The sequence below is a fragment of the Syngnathus floridae genome, chromosome 12 (genome assembly GCF_059516105.1).
Source record: "Syngnathus floridae isolate MCC-2025c chromosome 12, RoL_Sflo_1.0, whole genome shotgun sequence".
NCBI classification, from domain to species: domain Eukaryota; kingdom Metazoa; phylum Chordata; class Actinopteri; order Syngnathiformes; family Syngnathidae; genus Syngnathus; species Syngnathus floridae.
The window spans coordinates 4,671,018-4,694,895 of record NC_142424.1 but is presented as its reverse complement, the minus strand read 5'-3'; the positions used below and the strand labels follow the sequence as shown (position 1 = coordinate 4,694,895).

The window sequence follows — 23,878 nt, the reverse complement described above, 5'->3', positions numbered from 1 at the left end:
AATTGTTAAAATAATAAAATCCGGAAATATTACACTATGTGTTGTGAATCGCTTGACGCTTTGATAATCAACAAAACATAAATCCAAACTTTTATTTCTACCAGACTAAAGCAAACATGATTCCACCAACAATCAAGGTGGCTAATTGTAGGAAAAGACAACAATTTGAGCTCTCCCTTTTGTGATGACTGTACGGGAAGCCTTGAGTGGCGTTTGTAATTAAATGTAATTACGCGAACAGAAAAAAAAGTGACATCCCTCTGCGGTGTCACATTACGAGCAACATAGCCGCCATTTTAAGGGCGAGAGCTGTACGTAAACACGTTAAAAAAAATAATCAAATGTTTTATATGTACATTGTCAATAAGAAATATAAGTGGTGATGTGTTTGTCTTCTCTTGTAAACGCATAAGAGTGTCTGATCTGTATTTACACACTTAACAATGTTGTGCTTTGGGACACAATTGAGCATAAAATAAGTTATAAAACCTGCATCTTCAGTCTCTTAACACTTTGCTGTAATGAAAAGTCAGACTGGGGATTTTAGTAGAAAACAAGATGATGCACTACTCACAAGAAGTGAGGAAAAATTGGGCTTTCGCAGTACGTTTCAGGATGAACCTAAAACGTACCCAGAACTTTGACGGATGAAATTAATCTGACCTTTGCAACCGTACAAACGTGACAGATGTATCAAAAGCGATTCAAGGCATCGGAGGGAGCTTCGCGAGCGTCAGTGAAGTTTATCCAGTTTGGCCTGCAGAGACTTGAAGTTGCCGATGGTGTGCTGGAGGGCCGCGTTGGGGCTGAGGGACTGCAGCTCCACCAGGTAGCCGCAGATGTTGTCCAGGCACACGTTGGTGAAGCGGCGTCTGAGGCAGAATTTTGAATTTGTTGGAAATTGGAACAGAGTAAAGGAAAAGAGGAATTTTACAAGAAATCTCATCAGTATACACTGCCAGTGAGAAACAGGCTATTTGACAGATGTCTGACTCTTTGGCTCCCTCTAGAGGTCAGAGGTTTAACTGCTAGTGAAGTGGCTCACCTGTCATATGTGGGCACTCTGCTGGGGTCGTCCACGTAACCCGACAAAAGCACGTGGATGCATTCTACCAAATGCAAAGGCTTCTTCAGGCGCTGCCAGTAAGGATCCTACACCAGACACATTTATTTTCAAAATGACGGCCAACTGCAAGGGGACGTGATTTGCGGCGTGTACCCTGGTTTTGAAAAGCTGGTCGTAGACCTCCAGAAGGCGTGGCAGCTGCACCCCTATCTCCTGCATGGTGGACGTGACGAAGCCCACGTCCCAGTTGAGGCGGCACACCTCCTGCTCCAGATACTTCACCAGGAATTCTGCAAACACACAATGAAAGTCCGCAGAGAGGACATGCTTGAACAAGCTGCTTGTAATGCACTCCCAAGAGAAGAGGAATCATAATTATGTCGCTATTACCACAAAATGAGAGAAGAACACTAACCCAGTGGAAAATATCGCGGCGTTCCCGCGTAGATCCTGCCCAGCGACACCACCTTCAAACTGAGGGATCTCATCCTGTCCACGGTACTCATGGCCACTGTGTCTGCCAGTTCTGCCAGACAAGATTGGCAAGCAGCAAATCAGTAAAAATAAAAAATGATGAAAGCAAAAAAAAAAAATCAACCATGTTTTTGTTTTGTAGGGCAATGACCTTTTTCTATGATTTCCTGCCAAAGCGAGTGCACCAGAATTGGATCCGAGTGTCCCGCGCAGTGAATGATGGCCAGCTTGCACTCGGATAGTTTGAAGTGGTCGGCGTATTCCCCGTAGAGCTGCACGTATGGAGCCAAGGCAGATTTTATATTCACACCACCAAACAAAAAAATGATGAACACTAATCACAGATGCAAAAGTACTAAAAAAAAAAAGTTAAATAAAACTGAGTTTGATTCAAAAGTCACTATATGTAGCTGGCATGGATACAGTCGACAACTGAAGATGTACTGTTTATTAAGAAAATAAAAATAATGGAGCTGTTGCATGTTACCTTGGTGATGTCCATGAGGTCCGAATCCAACTGAGAGACGGCGTTTTTCACCGAAGGGTGACTGGAGTACTGTCGGATTAGCGTGTCCTGAATCTGAACTTGGATGCGCACCAGCTGGGAGAAGAAAGCAAAGCGGTGTTATGTGTGGAGGTGGGTTTGCACTCTTCTCAAAAATAAACTTAATTCTACTTCAGTCCATAAATAGGATTTCTATATTTTGGCCAGCTATGGGAGTGATTCTTCCTCCCACTACTCAAACTTTATTTTCACGGGATAAACAGGATCTACCTCCATCTTTTCCTCCAGCTCATGGAGGAACTCGCCGTCTGCTGCTTGAGCGGAGATGCAAGAGGAGCTCTTAGCGGACAGGATGGCCCGGGCCAAGTACTCCAGACGCTGCTTGAGGGAGATCTCAGTGCTGCGTGTGTGGACAGATGAGCACGGCATGAATCTTGGTGACATGGTCGTCATTAGATGCGTGACACCTTGACAAACCTGTGCATGTCGGCGAGGCGGGCCAGCACGTGGGCGGCCTTGCCAAAGTTGCGGTTCTTCTCGTAGTAGCGCCACAGCAGGTCCATGTTGTGCACTTTGCTCTGATCTTGTTTGATCATATGCATGAGATGCTCTTCCAGGTATGGCGAATTCACCTGGACAAGAGATGATCCAATTGGACTTTATATCCATGGGACTAATAAAACACTCGGTACCTCAAGCAGCTTGTCTGCCAGATCGGCCTGGATGAGCCAGTTGTACAGGGCGATGTGAAACAGCTCATCTTGGGACCTCTGAGCCAGACCAAAGATCTGCTCAAACTGCAGTGGAAAAAGATTGTCATTTCAGAAAAAGATGCACACAAAAAATATATATACAGAATCAAACATGGCTGTCTCACTCACGTGGGCCGTAGCTTCCTCGTTACTTAGCATGTTAGGATCCGAGGTGAGAACAGGAGGGCCTGGCTGTTTTGGGACGCTGGGGGACTGAGGAGCCGCTTTGCTTTGGTTCACCAGCTCCTGCATGGTGTCCGTGATGCATTTATAACATAATAGCCTGCAGGCGGGGTTGAGAAAATGTCAGCACTAAAAGCCATCCACAGCTTATTTTATTGGCTGTGATGTCACAGCAACGTGTGCTAGCGTGCTATTTAGGCTAGGGAGTGAAGGTGGGTATGGATATAAAAAAAAATCTTACCTTTCCTGGAAGGCCAGCTGTCCCGTCTGGTCCTCCTCAGGCTCTCCATTTTTGTAAAAATGGGGCCCCAGCCTCTGGGGGTCCTTTTTGTCAGCCGCCGTGAGGCACAGCTCGAGGACGCCCTCGTAGAAACGTACTGAAGACACATTTGCATCAATTCAACACAGGGCGGTCGTGAGCGGTGGCGGCGGTGGCGAGTTCAACGCTACCTTGCCTGTACTGGGAGCAAACCACTGGCAGGTCAGTGTTCTGGCTGATCTTTTGGTAGAGACGCAGTGATTCCCTCAGCATTTTCTCCTTATCGACTTTGTTCTGGATCTGCTTGGAGCTCTGCAGCAACTCGTTCGCCTTGGTGGGTAAACATCAACATTTAAAAACCCCGGAATATGCATGATGAAATAGTTACTAAGGCATGCGTCAGATATTCATCTATTGCTGGATTGGGTTCATGGAAGTAAAATTAAATATAGAGTATTATATGACATTAGAGGCATGTAGAACAAAATGGAGCACACTACTTGGCAACAACCAGCAGAGGGCGCCACCAGACTGGTCTAGCTGTTAAACAGTAAACAAATTTTTTGACTTTGCCGTGTACCTTTGAGCAGACGCTGTCCTCTGTGCTGTAGAGCAGCGGACACACGTCCCGCAGATGATTGCTGATGGCGTCCACAGAGGTGTTATCTTTGATGTAGACGTTAATGAGCGCTGTCACCAGGGCTCCTGTGAGCTCCTTCCCCCGGATCACCACATCCTTAAAACTTGCTGCCTTCATCTGCTCCTGAAAATCCTAAAAGAAAAAAAAAAGGAGTGAGATATTTGGAGAGTGGCATACTTGTTTGTGAAAATGCTACCTTGGGCAGTTCTGACATGATGAGGCTGAACTGATGATCGCATAGAAGCTTCCAGAGGGCCAAAGTCTGATAGGAGCGATGGACTAACGCCTGGATGCTCTGCAGGGACACTTTCTCGTAGACCTGAGCCTTGGCTAGAAAAAAAGAATGATAAAATGATGGTAAGATAAAAAAAAATATTAGGTTTGTAGTTTGCAGTGATTTAGCAACATGACAAAAGGGGAGGGGGGGGGGCAAAACTGTCCACACACTCACTGTGGTACTTCCTCTGAAGCTCCTGTTGGACCTGCTGAGAGCTGGCGCCATCCGGCCGCATAAATCCCAGCAGCCTTTGCTGCAAGTTACCAGGGGAACTGAAACTACAAAGGGATCAGAATCAATCACTATGGTGACCATTTTCAATAAGAACAGAATGTTGGCTTATCATGTCTTACCTTGCACCGCCGAGAGAGGAGGGACTGAACAGAGAGTTTTTATCCAGGAACTCCTTCAGCCTGTAGAGCTCCAACAGGACCGACTCCAGATCAAAAGAAGTAACGCTGCTTTCCAACTGTGATGATGTTGAGGAGGAATAGTAAAGCATTACTCAAAATCTGCACCCACACAACTAATTGTAACTGCTAAGAGAACTTTATGGATTAAAAAAGAAGATTATCAGAACGCCCCTGCAAGTTGTACTTTCAACAAATCAAATGGCACCAGAAGGCAGTTTATAAATGAAACTTACAATACAGAAAGTCTGACTTCCTTTGCTGACTGCTTTCTCCACTGCTAGGCTCCCATCCCAAATGTTTCTGTGGAAGGAAGAAGCAAAATGGAGAGAACATGAGTCCTATACAATCGTTTGACACGTGGACACCGCATATGAATCGTTATCGTGTGGATCTCAACTAGACTGACCCGAGAATGCGAGCGAAGTAGACACAGATGCCATTGTGCTTCCCGGAGAAAATCACCTCTGGGCCGACTGACATCGGAGTGATGGGGGCGGACCCCGTGTGCATTGGCGCATAGGGCGTGGCCAGAGGTGGGGGAAAAATGCCTGATGGAGAAAAAAAAATCACACACTTCTTTTCCATTCTACATACACACAGTCGGATTGAGCAAACACTTACCCGGTGCTGGAGAGCTCATCATGGGTCCAACATTGCTGGGTGGTGACATAGCAGCGGGAAACCTCATCTGTGCCTCTCCTCCATATCTGACCACACATGCATACATTTAACAAGCTTGCCTTCCCCTTTTCTCCATTTGCCCATCACAATGAGGTATGCTCAATTATTCTACACGAAGTGTATCTTTGTTATCGGACCTGAAGAAGGCTCTGGTGGCCCACTGCGAGACTTCTCGGTTACAAGATTCGTTGGAGCAAGCCAGGATCAAGGCTGTAGCGCAGGCCTGCTCCTCCTGAACACAAAGGAGGCAAAAAGATGTTTAAAAGTCTTCCGAGAGGGCTCGTCAAGGAAAGTTTTTACCCGGTGCAGCTTGAAGAAGCGTTCGATCTCCTCGCTCTCTCCTCCGGCGCAGCTCACCAGAAGGTGACGGAGCTGGTCCACGGGACGAAGCTTTTGGAAAATGTGACTTCCCTGTAGAGGGGCGAGAAGTCCGCCTTCAGTATTCTGAACTAGGACTTGATAATGAGTCTTGTGCGGTAAGAGGCTTTAAACCTTTGCTGAAAGGAGGACAAATTTCTGCGGGGGGGTGTTGTGCTGCAGGACCACCACGGGCGAGTCAGTGACGGGGATCATTTCCTTGTTGAGGGGAGTACAAATCCTGCTTGGCTTCTCCTCGTTGATGGCGCTTATAGCCCATGTGTGTCCGTCGATATTCGACATCATCTGCATGGAAAAAAAAATCAAGTGAGAATGTTATTCGTGCTAGTATGCTAGCTAGCATGCATGGTGAGACTAATGTGAAGGTAGCAGAAATGATTTGTTGGCCACACCTGAGTCTCCATCAAGGGCTTCTTGAAGGGGAACGAGTCATGATTGATGCACCACAGAATGTCGTTGTCCTCCGTCTCAGAAGCCGCCATCAGCAAAATACCTGCGGGGATTATCTGAGATTATGAAAAATTCCCGCTGAAGAAATGCCGGCGTGGTCGGTCGGGGGTTTACCTTTACTGTGCAGCGCCTTGTGGACTTTGGCGGGTTTCTGCAGCGTGGACGACGCGGAGAAACCCGGCGGTAGGCGAACGTGAACCAGAGAGAGCAAGGAAGGTCGGGCCGGCGTGTGCCTTTGCTGCGGTGGCGCAAAAGGTGTAGTGCAGAAGTAGAGCCGCACACCTGTGGAATAAAAATGAAAATAATACCAGCACGTGTGTTAACTCATATTGACAACATTGTTCTTGTGTGTTGTTTTTCTCCCCCGTATTTACCTGAATGCGTCACAGCAAGCAGGTGAACGTCGGATGACTCTGATCTGCTTATCACAGAGATCTGGACGATGGGCTTGAAGACAGAACGATCCATGGTCCTGCATGGGAGCAAAACATAAAAAATAGTTTCAAATAGAAGGGTAAAAGATGGACTTGGTGAAGTCTAATACCTGGCAATGTTTCCGGCGGCTGCGACAATGCCGTTTTGAGACATGGTGGCCACGCGACTCATGGATCGTCCGTCGACGCCCAGGTCATACACCTGACAGACGGAAATGAGGGTGATTTACTCCAGAACACTAACAACCGCGAATACCGTTTGCATACAAATAGCTGACATTAAAACTTTTCGATATTGTCTGCCTATTTCATAAAATGCATCTGTTCTAAAATTTGCTTTTCCCCAAAAATGTCAAATTGCAGTAATACCTGTAGGACTCCTTTCTCAGAGCGTGTATAAAGTGTGTTGCGGGAGTTGTCCACAGCAATCTGCACAATTGGGTCTGGAAAGCAGAAAAAAAACATTTTTGATGAATAAATACAAACTCATTATTTCCTCAGTGTGTGCGTACCATCCTCAGAGAAAGAGAACTGGAGCACAGAAGGGACGAGGAAGGACAAGGAGCTCTTGGAGTGGTTGATCTTGCGGCAGCGCTGACTCAGCCAACCCGCCTCCGCCTGGTAGGCGATTTCGTACAGGCAGCCGTCCTTTCCCGCCATGAAGATGCGACCCAGGTCGGTGGAGGTCACAGTGAGAATGTAGGTGTTGTCGGTGGGGATGGAGAAAAGGTGGTCCGGAAGTATCTGCATGCTGCCTGACATGCTGTCATTCAGCCCTGAGGCAACACAAAAATACACAAGCTGCAATGATTTGCATTTATACAAGAAATGTGGTGTGGATCCTCAAACTCACCTCCTTGGACCCTTGGGAAGCTCACACCCAGGATGACAACATCCACGGACGTGGCCAACACAAGCAGGTAATGGATGTGAGGCTGTAAAATCCCTGGGAAAATCAAAACGAAAATAAACACTGCATTGAAAAGGGAAACAAAATATAAATAGGTGTACTACAGTTCACAACATACCTTGTTTTGGTTTCACCAGCCCCACTGCCAGAATGGTTTCGATGAGGCCGTCGAAATAGGCCACGTCTCCCCTGTGAGGCGTATTACCACAAATAATTCACATATCAGGTACACCTTTCAATCGCTCGCGATCGTACTAACCCGTCCTCGTAATTCCACATGAAGATATCGTTGTCGATCGTGAGCCATGCTCGAGTAATCTCGGGAAAAACTCCCATCATGCAGTTGAACTGCATATCTACATATCATGTTAAGGGGTTAAAGCAAGTCAATGCAATTATTTTATGTGCCTTATAAATGTGCCACTTGAGAGCAGACTAGAAACAATATTGAGTGTGTAACGCAATGCAAATCCAGACTTCTGCATCCAACTACCATTTTCAATCAAAAGGATACGGCTGAATTGCTCTACCAGCTCCGGCGGCAGCGGGACTCGGCGCACTGCGCTGAGCTCTGGCAGGTTGGGCACGCTGAGTAAACCCGGTCCTTGAAGGGGATAGTCCATGTCGGACACTCCGGAGAGGGAAGGTATATCTAATAGCACAGATGACATCAATTTAACTGTACTGTACTTTCAGTCAAATGTTTAGCTCTCTTTACTTGAATTGACATTTATTTTAAAACCTTTTGTTAGTCACTAGTCCTTTCTACTTCTATGTCCTCCAGGTAAATCTGGCTGTAACTCACTATGAGAGGGCACGCTGAGGAGCTCCGACAAGTCCGGGAAACAGCGATCATCTTGCAGGTGCCGGTCGACGAGCCGGGCCGAGCTGTCGAGAGCCTCGACAAGAGCAGCGGCGGGGCTGCTGGGTCCGGCGGTGGACGGCATGACTTCAGACTGCCGCTGGCTGACGAAGCTAAATGATATGGATAAATGAATGGATAAAAATGTTCAGATAAACGAAAAATTTAATAATACACCCCGCGTTGTGTACGTCACTTGGTGTTTAAAACTTAGTTGACGTGGATGACGTGGAACTAGTTAAAACAAGTTGATGAGTGGTTAACTAATTGCTGAGATTCTTGGAGTGTTAGCAGGGATGCTAAATGCTAGCGTTGTTTAAGTGTGAATAGGCGCCATTCTGAGAGAGCTTGGCATCTTACCCAAAAGGGAATGATTCCAGATATTAAGTGAATTGATCCTCCAATGGCAGTTGCTTTAGTATGCAATGTGAAGAAAGTAGAAAAAAGTAATTGATCAAATCGATAAACACAAAACCTGCCGCCCGCCAACCTCATGCGCGAGCGCCGGGGTCAGAGTTTTCACTTCCGGATATTTGAGAATAACAAAATAAATATTTGTAATGACGTTCTAAGTTAATTCACGGGGTTTTATATTGTTTCAAAAGCAGTTGTGAAAGTTAAATTTAATTTTGAACAAATTTAGAACTTTTTTCTTTTTGTTTTATTTGACCTAGAAAAAAGACTGTTCTACGGCGGTCGAGGGGGTCCAAAATAAAGAGATGTAAAAACAGACAAACACACATATGCAAACACAAAAAACAACTGCAAAACAAAAAGGCTTGCTGCTCATTTAAAGTCCAAAAACACTTTATTAAGAACGTCAATACACTAATTTCCAACATTCACTTTTCTTTTTTTCTTCTTTTTACAGAATTATTTTCAGATATAAACATATTTTTTTTTAGTTCAACTATAATACAGTCAGTGGGAGTAAAAACGAACCGGGTTGCTGCACAACAGCGAAGGAGCTCCCACCCAATGTTTTTTTGAAACAATTGTTCCTGGTGTGTTAACTTCAACTTGGTCTATGAGGTCCTTAAATAGAAAGAGCTTTGATCGTCTCTGTAACATACTGAATCCATGTGGTGCTGCGTTGCCAGAGTATTGTCTAATGTTTAGTCCCGTCCTTGGCGGCGTATAGTGCTCGTAACGTCTGTGCCACTTTGTTAGTCAGCTTTTGTCCGCTCGTTAAGGAGATTTTCTTATAAATAATGTCCGCCTCCTTAATATTGTCCAACCAAGGCACCTTTTTGCGACCGTCCCGTTTCTTGGCCACAACCCAGGGCCCTGAGTAAGTGCCGGACATCCAGTGTACGCTGTAGCCGCTTTTGGTCTTCTGTACCACCCTGGCGATCTGCGGCCTGTCTTTGTATTTGGGACAGCAGATGGCCACCACGTCCGTCACGTCCACGCTCTCGTTCATGTGGCCGTAGTCGTCGGCAGAGTCGTCGCCTCGTCGTGACTTCTGCTGTGGGTAAAAAGAAGCTGTCAAGACGCTGTTTGGCTTCTTATAGACAATAAAGGGATTTTATAAAAGATCTAAGATGTTTCCTTACCGCCGGGGGATCTTCATCCTCGCTCTCCTCATCCTCGGACTCAATCTGCGCCCTGTGATTGTTGTGGTTGTGGTTTCGGTATTTGGGGCCCTGGAGCAACGAGGTAATTGCTTTGTTTCTGGCGTTGGCGCTGGCCTCGCCCTCCTCTTCATCTTCTTCACGGTCCAGGTGGTCCATCAGCACTTTGAACTATGACGAAAATAAAAGGTCAGGCAAATGATTTCATAATTAGCCCCTGAAATAATCTCCAAAATGTTGATTTAATGAACCGAAAGGAGATAATGAGTTCTCGGAAACAGAATTCTTACGTGTAAATACTGTTTGACGATAGACTTCCTGGTCTCGTAGCTGATGTCGGAGCTGGATAGACCGACCTTCAGGAATTCCAGAGTCTGGCGAGGATTGAAGTGCACCTTGGATTTCCTGTTCACCGTCTTGTCGTACACCTTGGCCGATTCCGTCGGTGAGTATTTCTGGATTTTGCTGTCAGATAAAAGCAAAATGTTTTTCGAACTGGAGTACTGACAGTCAAAAAACTTTCCATCTATAATATTGATTTAAATCAAATCATTCAAGCAAGACTACCATATAAGGTTTCGTGGAATATTCCAGTGCTGGCCTACCTGTCTGAGAAGCCGTATAAATTCTTGAGGTGTTGTTTGAGCATGAGCAGCAGTAGGATTCCCTGCGAAGCCAGGGAAAAGTCCAACAGAGGCTTCTGGTCCTCGGGTAGGCGGGCCATCACCACATCCTCGTCATCCATGTCGGAGTCAGATTGCGTGTGGAGCTTTTCCACCACCTCCTCCTCACTGCTGCTGCTGCTGCTGCTACTACTGCTGCTGCTGCTACTGGATTGGCTGCTGCTCTCCTCGCTGTCGTCAGAGCTGTCTCGCATCTTCCGAGGCTTGGCCTTCTTCTCCTTCTTCTTTTTTTTCTTCTTTATTTTCTTCGGCCTTGGAATTGGTCCTTTTCTTAAAGACTACACAGGGAGCAAAGTAGGGATAAAAATAAATGGAATAATCTGATTTTTTTTTTTTTTTAATTACGTCTAGACAAAATTGATACTGCACATGGAGCTGGGCAAACTCTTCTCACCTCTTTAAAAGACTGCAACAGGTTGCTGCCAGAAACTGACAGAGTGATGTCCACGTGGTGCATGATGAAAAGAGGCTCTTCCTGCGTCTGGTATGGGAAGCAGGCCAAGTTGTCCGCCACGAATAGCAGCAAGTTCACTTCGGCTCTCTGAAGAAGGCAAAGAATCAGCCATTGATCAATAACCCGACTAGCATTCCGATGACTATCTTCGACTTACGGAGCTGTCGTCAAACATGTTGAGCAGAGAAATGAGGAAGGCTCGCCGATGTTGGCGGTTCCCCCGGACCAAAGTGTACAGATGAGCGCAGAGGGCCGCGTCAGTGTCCTGGTGACGGAAGCCTCGGATGATCGCCTCTTTGGATCCGGCGATGGCCCGCTGGATCTGGTAGGACAACTTCAGCCCTGCTACTGCTTTCATCTGGTCAGTTCATAAAACAGCAGATAATCAAGGGAGAGCTACTCGTGTGTGGAGTTCACAAGCTCGATGATGTTTGAACAACGGTCTTTGTGAGCACACTTACATGAATAAAGCCTGAATACTTCTTGTCAATATCCACCAGTTGTTGATCAGACTTGTTCTTCATGGTTGGCTCCGGATCAGTTCCCATGGCAATTAAGTAGGGAACGCACTTGAAAGAAAAAAATAGTTGTTATAAACAATTTTTTTTCTTTTTCTAAGACTAGGGATTTTTTTTTTTAATTTAACCTTTTGAACCATATAGAAAATTGTTAATAGGCAGCATTTTCTGCCAATAGAAGCTGGTTATGTTTTGAAAAAAAAATTAGTACCTGCACAGGATGGATGAGGCCCTGACTGAGCGTCAACGTGATAACACTGAGAGCAAAGTGGCGGACTGTGGACTGTGCGTGCAGGAAGGAGTCCAACACTTGCTTCAGGTAGATCTGAATGATGGAGCTGCTCATACCCGACGAGATGTCGCCCATCTCTTTCAGATCTTCCTGTTTGGCCTTGTCCTTCCCTGAGTTAGCAAAAAACAAACACATGATAAGGCGATGGAACGAAAAGGGAGAACACGTGAAGGATCAAGCCTTGAACTCACAGTCACGGTCGGCTTCCAGCATTCTCGAGTCCTCCTCTTGTAGATATGTCTGCATGTTTTTAAGCACCTGGACCTTCAAACTGACCAGACTGTGCTCGTCGGACAGAATGTTGTTGTAGAGAATCTTCACGTCCTGCGCGAACATTAGCTCCGGGTGCATGATGAACTGGAAGCCTTCAAGTGATAGAAATCATGTAAATGCTGAGGGGAAAACAAATAGAAGATGTGCTGACATACCTAAACCGATCAAGGCCTTGACTTGGACCACCTCATCTTTGTGCGAGGTAAAATACAAAAGAACTTCCAAGACTTTGTCCTTAATGAGGAGCTAGAACACAAACAGTTGGATAAGTTAATGATCAGTATTAAATAATCAGCATGATGAATCCTACCTTATTGGTACCCTTGAACTCCTCTTGGTCAAAATCAAAGTGTCGACACAAAGCACCGACCGTGAATAGCGAGCGGAGCAGTGTGGGCTTGTTCGTCACCAAGGTGGGACTGTCGGGATCCTCCTGGTGCTGGGTCTTGAGTTTGGCCAAGGCGCCTAGAATTCGGGGAAGGAAAAAGCTGATTTGTATTTTTATCTAATGGCAAGGCATGAGTTTCAAACTGAAGCGTCCCATCAAGGATGAAGGAGCGTGGTGGCCAAGGTAAAAGGAAAACGGACTTACCATAGAAACGATTGAAACAAGCCCAAACAAACTTGTAGTTGTGTGTGACCTTGTTTACCACGGCACCGAGACAGCTTACGCAGTGCTGCACGACCTGAGAAGGAAACCACACGATTGACATTACCACCATCTTCGGACGCACCACCAACGTCGCAAAATGAAACAAACCATCATTCCGTATTTGATAATCAACTTCATGAGGTCTTCTTCGATGGTAGTGAGGAAATTCTCGCTGGGATTGTCCATCAGAGGCACGACCAGCTCCAGGATCTTGGCCACGTTGCAAATCAACATCAAGTCATTCTGATTCTGCAACAGGATGGAGGTAGTTAGTTATTGACGCCCGTAGAGGGCGCTGTGGTACAAGAAATCAGCAGTTGCTCCTTACGTTGCCCTTAGTGTTCAGGTGGGGTTGCATGGTCATGGCGTGTTTGACCATCAGCTGCGGTCGGATCTTGCTGAATAAGTACAGCGTGGTGACGCACGCCACCAGGCGACCCGAGTTGCCGCCTTTGTCCTCACACTCTGAAACACACACATTATGAAATTGCTTGATGACTCCCATTTTTTTTTAAAGCACAAAATCAAGTCTATTTCTCTATTCACCTGCAATGGACTCTTCATATTTCACTATGTGCTCCACCAGATTGTCCACCAGTTGACTGCAGGCCTTCTTAGCTGGTTTGTAAGAAGCGGCTTCTTCTGATTTAAGGAGCTGGGGGAAAAAAAAATGGCGGAACACAAACAATTTAGCATAAATCACAGGTATGGACGATCAGATCCAATATAGCTTACATTCTGGAGAAGCTGCTCGAACCAATCGTAGCCGGAATCTTTACACGCCAGCACCTGCGGTGAAAGAGGAAATACAAGATCACACATTTGCATCAAAATAAAATTCTGCACGTAAATCAACTACACACCACATCGGTGATGTTCAGGATTTTTCTAATCATGGCGTCTTTGTCATGACTTGGTGTTGGCGTGAACCAGATTTTCTGGAAGGTCTCATTCACCAGTTTCTGTAAGGATCAAATCATCTTATGTAAATAGAGGTAAATAAAAAAAAAAAGCTGTTTTGACTCAAACAAACCTTAATCCCCTCCTCGTCGTTGACCCTTCGGATCATCTTGACGCACATCTCGGTGATTTTGTGGAAGTCTGGCAGCTCCAGACAAATATCCCTCAGGATCTTGATGACTCTCTTCCTCACGCTGATGCCCGTGTCCTATTGAGATTAAAGGTTAAATTGTGAACATAACCTAAATTAAATTATGTAGCACACGGGTGTCAAATTTAAGTTACCAAAATCCTCTCGATGAGCATGTCGTAGTACTGCTCGATGAGCTCGGGGCGACTGAGCACAAAGCGTCCGACGAGCTCCACGGCGGCCTCGCGGACGCTGGTGGAGTTGTCCATGAGGCGGCCATGAACGCCACGCTGCATGTCGGGCTGAAGGACAAAAAAAGTTGAGATTTGTCAGTTGTTGAGAAATACCCTACGGCGGATTTAATAATATGCGAGTGTCTCACCCTTGCGAGAATACTCGGGTCCACCGCCACAACCTCGGACAAACACTTCATGGCTTTCGTTCTGACTGCGATGGCGCTCTCACCGAGCACTCTCAGGATCTACAAGAAAGTAGCATCGCTTTTATCTTGACAGTTTAAATTTTAATTGATTGTACATCTAATGAAATTAAACTTCAGATACCATTTATTGTTAAAGTAACACTGTTCAGAATTAATCTAGTTTACAATGCATGTCTCGTGAAGACTCAAAAAGGGGGCGGGGCTAGTGATGTTAGGCTACATTTAAATATTGCTATTTTTATGCTACAACACACATGGCTACTTTACCTGTGATAAATAAACATCAAAACTCTGTGAGAACGGCCTCATAGAGGCGAGGTATTGGACAATCAAACAAGAGTCCCTGTAGTCAATTGCGTCCGAGCTGATCCTGAAATAAAAATGAGACGGTTTAATCAAGGTGACTGAACGAGAAAGTCTTATTATGATTTTTACCTGGTGTGAGAGTTCCTGATGATCTTGCGCAATAACTTTTTCCGCGATTCGGCCCGCTGCACAATCTCCTCTGTGGAGTCGACGTCGTTGACGGCAAATAAAGCTTTAGGGTCGTCGTCGTCGTCGTGCGACTTCATCGCCTTGTCCGCCTCGCTGGTGATGTCCCTGTACCACTGGGCGATGTAGAAATTCCTGGCAAACTGCGGGGAGGCGCAGTGCCAGAGGTGAGCATCGAGTTTTACAAGCTGAGTGCCAACGATTAACGAGAGAAATTAAAACATGCTCACGACGAGAGCGGGATCGATTTCACTGCTCTCCTCTATGTAGCACAACAGGGCCCTCTGGAGTTGATGCGTCTCGTCGTTCCCGGGGAACTGCAAAGATGATGATTAGAGAATGTTTACCAACAAAGCGAGTCAAAATTTCAAACGCTTACGATCAACATTTAAGACTAATTTGTTTTTGTAGCCACAAATCTACATTTATAATGTCTGATGTCATTTTTTTTAAAAATTCAATTTAACCACAACTATAGAGCTACAAGACTTCTTTTTTTGTTTTTAAAGTACCTCTTTAAGGATGCGGTCAATGGCCTTTTGGTCCATCTTGCTACTGACGGCATCTTTACGCAGACAAGAAGCGACAGTGCCGAGATAATCCAGCGACGCCACCCGCAGCGCCATCTCTGTCTGCTTGTTACTAAACTGGTGCACCTGGAGGATGATAAAATAAAAAAGATTAATATTCAAGGCTGTTTTCTCCAAAACGTGTGATTCAAATGGCATCGCTTACCAAGAGGCGACCCAGCAAACTGAGCAGCAGTTCGGCAGCGGGCCACTCGGGTTTGTTGACAGTGGACAGGAGGTCATGGACAAAGTTTTCAAAGAGAGGCCTGAAGTCGTCCTCGCCCTGCTTACTGCCACACCTGACACAACAGAGCAAAAACTCTTACCTTGGTACTCAACATCTAATTTACACATGTAAATAACATGGACTTACTTCTTGAGGAACACTGACAGGAAGTTCTGAGCAGTCCTCATGGCAGTCTCATAGGAATTTGTGATGAGGACGTCTTTGTCCACCTGCAAAAAGCAAACAGATGGTGAGTACGATTAGGAATATTTGGATTAAATGACAGATGCTTTGCGCTGCCCGCCTTCTTATTGTGTTCGTCGTCTCCGTCCTTTGAGGAGGGCAGCTGCACCACGCACTGGATGAGCTGAAGAACCAAGGCGGTGACCATCTGGATATGCTTGCTGCCTCCATCGCTGCTGTTTAATCTGTCAGAAGGAGTCATTTAGAGGAGGGGCGCCCCATCACTCTAATCTCCTGTGGTTTACCTGAAGTTTCTCAAGTTGCGTTTACTGGACGGCAGCCTGGCCATAGAGTTGAAGATCTCTTCAAGAATGAGCTGCCTGTGCTTTCTATAGCGGGAGAACACCTGCAGAGGAGCAAAAAGGGGACAGTTGATGAAAATGATTTTGAAATGGCGTTGATGAAAGGTCACACTTACCGCCGTCACCAAAGTGATGGCACACAACTGCAGCTCGCTGACGTTCTCCACGAAAAACGGTGTGATACCCAAGGTGGACACCTATGCAATGGCCAGACTGACAATCAGACACTTTTTTGTCTTTTAAGAAAAACCAGCCCAGCTGAAGAGTCTCACTTGGAGAATGGTGTTGTCGGTCAGCAGCTGGATCTCCACCAGCTCCGAAAGGTTGCTGATGATGTCACACACTTTGCCGTAGAGCTGGAGCACCGTCTTCTGCTTATGGCTGGAGTTTTTAACTTTCTTGCCTTTGGAATTATGCCCGCCACCTTGGGTGAGAAAGTACAAATCCATCATCAAGGACCTTTGTAAAAAGAGCCAAGGGGGTGATTGATGATTTGCTTACCTCCGTGGGGATCTAATCGGTAGGTGGGGTCGTACTGGGGGTACAAGGAGTTCTGCATGTGGTACTTGGTGTACTGCAACACCCGCTCGATGACGTCTTCGATGAAAACCACCTTGGGTACGCGCGGCGAGGTCATGATGTTGAGCGCCGTCAGGCAGGCGTCGGCCGACTTGGTCACCCGCTCCAAGATGAGGTCCCGCCACAGCCGCTCCTCATCCATGGAGTCGTTACCCTTCCATACGACAAAGTGGAATTTTACCAAAATGTGACCAAAAATTGTTTACTAATGAAATCACAATAACTTACATGGTTCATCAACGTGGACAGTTTAACACTGTCCTGAATGTTCTTCTCCAGGACGTTCATGAATTTCACCAATTTCTGAGACGAACACTGGAGAGGAGAAGCAAATACAAATCACGTGTTGTTTTCTTACATTTCAAGGAAAATAATGCACCTACCTTATAAAAGATGCCCATCTCTTTCATCTTGGCTGAATCGCTGCATAACTCGCTCAACTGGTGCTTTCCGAGGAGCAACTCCTGTGGTATTTCATCATCACCGTCGTCACCTGAGAAAGGCACGAAGATCGTAGCTTGAGGTGCACAAATATTTTTGCTGCGGTTCTCAAATGAGTGTTTTTTTTTTTTGGTGTTCTCTTTTTTTTTAGTCAGGCCTGTTTACCTGCACCAGTTAGGTCCACGTCTTCAAGACTCTCCAAGATGTTGTCCACGCTGGCGGCGAATCTCTTGAATGTGGATGTGTCCATCAAATCTGCGTCATAAAAGTTGGAAAACTGTATTTTGGCCGGAATGCCACCAAAAACTAATAATAATAAACGGCAGTTCCAAAATGAAATAGAAAACTGTGAAAAAAAAAATACTAACCCTCAGGTCGCATCTTTTCGTACGCCTTTCTCTCTTTATGTTTTTTCTTCAATTTTCTGGCCACTGAACAAAAAGAACACATTGAGCATCAAAAATGAACACACACACACAAACAGAACATTTTGAGTGACTCACCGTCGCTTAAATTTGGCGGTGCCCCACCGTCGCTTTCCCCTGAGCTCCAGTCCTGTTGCCGCTGGCGACCTTTTTTGGACTCGCGCTTCCACGACTTGTTCTGATCTTTCCTTCGCTTTTTTTTCATCACTAAAACCCAGCAAAGACAATCGTGTTCTATACAACAATTTTTTTCTCCACTGACTGACTTGAGTATATGGTTAAAATTTCCAGTGAGGGCTTTCCATTCATTTCCAGTGAACCACGAGCTAAAAGGTAAGCAGAGCTGCAATGAGTTTTGCTGGATTACCTTCATCCTCCGAGTTGTCGTTGTCATCATCGCTTGCTTCCTTCTCTTCATCGGAGCGTTCGGTATACTTTGGGGATTTACTAATCATACTGTGCCGCCGCTTAACATCTGTAAGAAAAAAAAAATGCACATACTGTAGCCAAGTCCGCAAATGGTAGATCGTTATGTGCGGTCCTCTTAAAAAAAATTCCTGGCAATCGTTACCTTTTGATTTGTGACTAGAAGACAAATTCCACAACTTGTCCGGTTCCTTGAGTTCCTTCTTGATGCTTTGTATGTCATCAACGTTCAGCCTTTTCACTTTCACAACAGGTTTCGGGCCTTTGCTGAGGTTTTCGACCAGCGACTTCCTCTCCAGCACAACGCGAGGTTCTTTCCAAACATCGAGCAAGTCGCCCGAAACGGCGGGACACTTCTCCACGGTGTCCCGCTTCACTTTGGGTATCACAAAGTTCTTGAGCGCTCCCGAGTTTCCCCCCAGCAAGTAGGAAGGAAATTCAAATTCGCTGTTTTTTTTCACCTGGGAGGGTTCTTTACCTTCATCGCCACCTTTCCTTTCTTTTTTATTTTGCGGGATCAAAAAATTGGATTTGTCTGTCCTTTCACGAGCGCTGAGGTCACTGAGGTGTCTGCTGCCATCTTGCCTGATTTTGTGCTCCTTGTCCAGTTTGGCCGTCCCATCCGGAGACTGTTCCCGTTTGTTGCTGTTACTCATGGCCGCTTTGTGTTTCCTGGCCTTGTCCTCCCTGACTCTTTCTTTACCTTCTCCCGTCACTCTTTCCCGAGCTTTCTCCCTATTTCGCTCCTTCTCCAGACTTTTGTCCTTCTCCTTTAGTTGGTCTTTCTCCCTATCCAGTTCTTTATTTCGCTCTTTCTCCTTGAATCGCTCTTTCTCCTGTTTGAATCGATCCCTCTCCTTATCTTGCTCCTTCTCCCTGAATCGATTTTTCTCCTTATCCGCCTCCTTATTTCGCTCCTTCTCCTTCAACCGATCTTTCTGCCTATCTTGATCCTTATCTCGCTCTTTCTCTTTTAATCGAGTTTCATCCCTGTCTATCTGCTTGTCCAGCTCTTTCTCCTTAGATCGAACTTTTTCCTTGATTCTATCCTTTTCCTTTGGGCGATCTTTACCTTGATCCTTATCCCTGCCTCGATCTTTTTCACAATCTCTCACTCTGTCAACGTCTCTCTCCTTCTCCCGGTCTCGTACTCTCTCCCCATCCACCTCCTTCTCTTTGTCCCTATTCCTGTCTGTATCCTTTTGTCGAATTTTGATTTTATCTCTTATCTTATTCCTGTCTATCTCTTTTTCTTTCCCCACATCCGGGTCTTGGTCCCTCTCTTTTTCCCGACTCCAAACTTTGTCCGCGTCGTGATCTTTCGTCCTCTTCTTCTCCCTACCTTTGTCTTCGTTAAAACAATCGGCGTTCCGTTCTGCTTTGGAGGTTTTCAGGGAGTCGGGTTGACAGTGACCGTTGTCGTTCTTTTCCTCCCTGTGCCGAGACTCCGGGTCCCGATTCTGCTTGGGCCTCGGCGAGTCTCCGCGCCATCCGTCGGCTCTGTGTTTGGATTCCCGTAGGCTTTCCTTCTTCTCCTTCAGACGGATATCCGAGTCGGACTTTGCGGAGTCATCGAGGTGTTGTTTGGTAACAGTCAGTTGGCAGGTGTTATCTTTCTCCGCTTCCGTCTCGGAATCAGAACCCAGGACCTGCTTGGCCTCCAGCACCACGATGGGCTGCCGTAATCCTCGGCCGGCCTGCTGCAGATCAATGCTGACCATCAGAGCGGGACGACCGGAACCGTTGCTGGCCGCGTTCTTCTTCTTGGGTGTTATCTGGTTACCGCCTTGCACAGCGAAACCGTCAGTCAGGTCCACTCCCGGTTCCTGAGGGTATGAGTCTTGCTTTCGTTTTTTCAGCGGTTTGTCTGCAAAATGACAACATGAAATTAAGAAATAGGCGTCAATGGCAATGAAGTAAAATATTCCGATACCTTTATCCTGGACCTCTTTGGACCATCGCTCTCTCTCGCTGCCAGATTCGCGCTCGGTCCTCTCAATCTCCGCCAAAGCCTCAATGTCGGCCTCGGCGTCATCCAGCAGCACCACCGCTGAGACGGCAGCGGTGGTCTCGTTTGGTTGAAACGGAACTTGCTGACAGTTTGGCGACTCCTCCGCGGCAAATTTGCACGGCGAGTCCTGGTTAGAGTTCAGGATGGTGTTTTTACTGTTCGTCAGGCACGCTTGCGGCGCCGCGTCCTTCCTGGGAGAATACACTTCGTACTGTTCTTTGTGTGCGTTCTTCACTCTGGACAGCTTTAACGTCAGCCTGGCAGAGTCTTTCACGGGGGTGCTCACTATGTCATACAAGGCATTTTTCTCCAGGTGCTCATCGGCCGCCTTGCTCCTTTGCTTCTGCTTCTTTTTTCGCTCCGTGGAGGAGAGCAGCATGTTGGGAGCCATGCTGGGGGGGACGTCGGAAGGAGGCGACTGCATAATGAGCAGAGATCTGGACCCTATTGATACACAAGGAAATAATGGAGAGGTGGAAATTCTGGAAAAATATGCCTTATGATTGGATTGACTTCATTTATTTGTCCAATTGAATGACAGTTAAATATATTACATTGTTACTTAAAACAAGATTTATTTCATTTAGAATTAAGACAAATAATAATAATAATGTATTTATTGGGAGGTTCACTGTCTTTTGTCTACTTTGATGGTTTCTGGGGCAACGTACATTTAGATGGTTCGTTCTCATCCGGGGAACACACAGATTGCGGTGACTTGACTGGAAACAAGGCGGCCATCATGGAGTGCTCATTTTCCTGTTAAAATTCAAAACGGTTATTTTTTTTTTATGTGTTTCAGCATTAATGTCAATAAAAGAGGCCTAGAAAATTATACTATTTAATTCTTTGTAAACTACAAGAAACTTCAATAATAATAAAAAAAAATACACAATTTTATCTCAAAACACAACTTTGATTCCTGTAACCTCGTAATTTTCTTTCAGGCTGGCCTTTATAATCTCTCATTAATTAATTGTTCTCCATTTTTTCTATACCTCATTCCCAAGTCTGTGCGCAATGTTGACATAGTCGTCATCCGAGCCTGCTTTGGCATGATGATTGGATGTGTTGCTCGATAGCTGTCCTGACACCTTGTGGTGAAGATTCCTAAGATTACCGCCAACTGAAACATAAAGTAAATTTTAGTGATTGCCAGTTCGTGCTTGAGTCATTGTGTCGATTTTTATGGAGGACGTGGGGGGGGCACCTTGTTGCGTCTGCTGGTGTTGCGAGTAACTGGGAGGACTGTATTGCATGTAATCAGCAGGACTTTGAGGAGTATAGGGACTGGGGATGGGGCTGTTTGAATGCTGCTGCTGTGATATGAACCGGGCTCCGGACCCGGACTGTGGCGAGCTGAAGCATCTGTAAAATCAAATAATGTCATTTTAGTTCAAAAGAAAAGAGATGTATATTGCGGCATATCCGCTATTGTGTTTTCTTACCCAGAAGTCCTCTGAGTGACTGGAGACTGCTGATAATTTGGTGCTGGACTCCTGTGCACCTGGTTTGGAGAAATCTTATATTGTTGTACTGCTGGTTGCTGGATTACACCTGAGAGAAATAGAAGGGGGGGTAGCGAGAATAGCTTACAAAAAATAAATCAATAAAATAGTGTTGGATTTATCTAAGATGTCTTTGGCTGTCGACTGCATGGTCATACTTTTGTCCCGGAATATTTTGGGGTTTCTGGACAGCAGAGCTTGTAGGAGCACAGGCATGTCACCCTCGGGCTCATCGTTCCCCAAGTTGTCCTTCAGCTCTCTGTAAAGTACACAAAAAGGGAGATGACGGTCACACAATGCAGATGGTCTACAATTGTGATTTCTGATCAGGGAACAGATCTGGACCCACCACCCGCATGGTCATCCCATCCACAAACCAGTAATACTAGATACTCACATGTGTTCCGTGGACACCTGGTTGAGGCCGTGCGCCAGCTGAGTTACCAGGTTGTCGTCGCGGCACACCAACAGGCTGTTGACCTCTTCGGAGATTCGTCCATTGTAGAGCAGACTCTTGGCAGTGGTGGCAGGGAGAGGTGAAGGTAGTGGAAGTTGGTTCAACACTATGGAGGTGAGGGAAGGGGGGCGGGGGGTGAGACGACAAACCAAAATAATTTATAAAAAGATGCTCCTTAAATGCCACTTTGGAAAGAGACAGAAGCCGACTTACGGTCCGTGAGGCTTGCAATTCCGGCGAGAGTAGTGATGGGAACATGAGGCATATCACCATTCATACTGAAGATAAGGTCAAAATGCTGCTCGATATCACCAAGGGGCTTCCCGTTCCTCACATCTCCAAAATGCTAGGGTTAAAAAAAAAGAGCATTGATATTTTTTAGAATTTTTAACAAGGCGACAACGAATCATAAATGTAAAATTATGGACTGGTGGTACATATGTATTCTATATTGATATGTGGGGTAATAAAAGACAAGTGTACGTAGTGACTTCAGAAACACCCTGTGTTATTAGAGTGTAATAACAATGATTATTACTACTTTGTGTTATTTCTACGTGTAACAGTGTGTGGAGGCCTTCCAAGCTAGCCTGCTTGGTAACTTGGATATCTGGCCCAGAAGGTGCTGCTATCATAAGCGTTTTCATCCTTCTGTATGCTCCATTGGGTAGCCTTCCACAAAATATAAACTTAGAGGAACCTGGTAGCGCGTATAATACGGTAATAAGCGAAAAGTGAAGGATTTTGCATCAGTGTCTCGAGTTAGCTTAGCATGTCCGTGCTAACAACAAAACAAGAAAGGATGGCCAATCCACCAAACCATGTCTCAATTCCTGTCTTTTGTTACGCCGTCACACTGAGGCTTTTTCCGGGGGACGCTCCGAGCACACATTGGCGACAGTATCTCACCTTAACGCCGCTTGACAGTGCGTAACGAGTTGTTTATTCTGATTTAAATGTCGTAGTGGACGTATAATATAAGCGGTGCCCGAAAAAGTAAGTCGGTTAGCCGACTAGCAACATCCTGGAGCTGTAGCTTGGCTAGCTGGCTAGGTCTAGCCCGTAAGTTGCATCCCCCCCAGGCACCGGATCGGAACCAGCTAGCCGCTTTAGCCCTGTAATTCTCGGCCAGGCTCGGGTGGGTGTCTCGGGGTTTTCACCTCGCTTGCTCGGCAGTGGCCTTTCAACGTCGCATCTCCACCTCCCTCACAAAACCTGGCGTCTCTCGCCAGAGGAGGAAGCGTAACCCCGACCCGACCACTCGGGAGGAAACGTTGAAGGGGGTACAAAAGCACAAAATCACCGTCCGGGAGCTTCTCCCGTCTAGCTGTGTCGGAGAGCGACCGTCCAAAGGGCCGCCTGGTGTACACGATGAGGCAGCCTCCACGGGGTGGCGATGGAGCCCTTGTATGTGAAAAGATTTAAATCCGCTCCTATTTATCTCGGGATGTGATGAGAAAGAAGTGGCTCCGTTGGAGGAGGAGGAGGTGTTTTAGTGGTGGTGGTGGTGGTGGTGGCGGCGGAGGGGGAGGAGCAGCAGCAGTCGGATGGCAGCTGGAGAGAGGAGACTCTAGCTCCCTCTCCGTCCCGCCGTCCGAACAGTTCCTCCGGGACCGGGAGGGGTGGTGGATCAGGGGGACGCGGGGACCACGGAAACCCCCACTCTCATCCACCACCGCCGCCGCTTGGAGACACATCAGGGACGACAGCCTGACAGAAAGACAGGCAATGCAGATTAAGACTGACAGGAAAACACACCAACAACGAAATTCTGCAAATAAACCAGCCTCATTAAAAACAAGTTGTTTTCCCCCAACAAAAGCAGTAGACTAACAAGCAGGGGATTGGGAAAAGACTTCCAAAAATAAAATGGGATTTTCATAAATAACTGGTGATTCAACCGTGAAATGAATTGGAACAAGGAAGGGATTATAATT

General features: G+C 46.2%; 2 protein-coding genes across 4 annotated transcripts; both read right to left on the bottom strand.

Moving 5' to 3' along the window:
- Nucleotides 1–78: 78 nt before the first annotated feature.
- nup155 (nucleoporin 155) lies at nucleotides 79–8,794 on the bottom strand. The gene is made up of 34 exons (XM_088391449.1): nucleotides 8,645–8,794; nucleotides 8,228–8,397; nucleotides 7,937–8,074; nucleotides 7,682–7,778; nucleotides 7,541–7,611; nucleotides 7,366–7,458; nucleotides 7,025–7,288; nucleotides 6,882–6,955; nucleotides 6,623–6,714; nucleotides 6,453–6,550; nucleotides 6,193–6,360; nucleotides 6,021–6,121; nucleotides 5,743–5,913; nucleotides 5,551–5,661; nucleotides 5,388–5,482; nucleotides 5,191–5,276; nucleotides 4,976–5,117; nucleotides 4,803–4,869; nucleotides 4,510–4,625; nucleotides 4,331–4,434; nucleotides 4,076–4,209; nucleotides 3,820–4,011; nucleotides 3,431–3,569; nucleotides 3,222–3,357; nucleotides 2,927–3,080; nucleotides 2,738–2,842; nucleotides 2,523–2,677; nucleotides 2,316–2,445; nucleotides 2,028–2,141; nucleotides 1,692–1,812; nucleotides 1,482–1,592; nucleotides 1,220–1,356; nucleotides 1,046–1,152; nucleotides 79–872 (listed from the first exon to the last, which is right to left on the bottom strand). The coding sequence occupies exons 2-34, from the start codon at nucleotides 8,367–8,369 to the stop codon at nucleotides 734–736; spliced, it is 4,104 nt and encodes a 1,367-aa protein (XP_088247575.1). The 5' UTR covers nucleotides 8,370–8,397; nucleotides 8,645–8,794; the 3' UTR covers nucleotides 79–733.
- A 279-nt stretch (nucleotides 8,795–9,073) lies between these two features.
- LOC148389651 (nipped-B-like protein B) lies at nucleotides 9,074–23,470 on the bottom strand. Of its 3 annotated transcripts, none has more exons than XM_088391445.1 (47): nucleotides 23,102–23,470; nucleotides 22,155–22,287; nucleotides 21,882–22,047; nucleotides 21,643–21,743; nucleotides 21,425–21,533; nucleotides 21,187–21,344; nucleotides 20,975–21,102; nucleotides 20,648–20,735; nucleotides 19,899–20,420; nucleotides 18,111–19,832; nucleotides 17,907–18,014; nucleotides 17,618–17,746; nucleotides 17,483–17,545; nucleotides 17,280–17,369; nucleotides 17,057–17,166; nucleotides 16,902–16,988; nucleotides 16,596–16,827; nucleotides 16,367–16,518; nucleotides 16,211–16,291; nucleotides 16,038–16,138; nucleotides 15,854–15,977; nucleotides 15,697–15,779; nucleotides 15,490–15,622; nucleotides 15,267–15,410; nucleotides 14,985–15,071; nucleotides 14,698–14,897; nucleotides 14,530–14,632; nucleotides 14,203–14,301; nucleotides 13,976–14,122; nucleotides 13,764–13,898; nucleotides 13,594–13,692; nucleotides 13,466–13,519; nucleotides 13,277–13,385; nucleotides 13,059–13,195; nucleotides 12,839–12,979; nucleotides 12,671–12,764; nucleotides 12,389–12,543; nucleotides 12,234–12,324; nucleotides 11,997–12,170; nucleotides 11,725–11,915; nucleotides 11,457–11,564; nucleotides 11,153–11,353; nucleotides 10,936–11,082; nucleotides 10,464–10,819; nucleotides 10,149–10,323; nucleotides 9,841–10,029; nucleotides 9,074–9,752 (listed from the first exon to the last, which is right to left on the bottom strand). In XM_088391445.1, the coding sequence occupies exons 2-47, from the start codon at nucleotides 22,216–22,218 to the stop codon at nucleotides 9,393–9,395; spliced, it is 8,247 nt and encodes a 2,748-aa protein (XP_088247571.1). In that variant the 5' UTR covers nucleotides 22,219–22,287; nucleotides 23,102–23,470; the 3' UTR covers nucleotides 9,074–9,392. The 3 variants fall into 3 exon arrangements, with proteins under 3 accessions (XP_088247571.1, XP_088247573.1, XP_088247572.1); XM_088391447.1 differs by having other exon boundaries at nucleotides 9,074–9,749; XM_088391446.1 differs by having other exon boundaries at nucleotides 23,245–23,470.
- Between the last annotated feature and the right edge of the window lie 408 nt (nucleotides 23,471–23,878).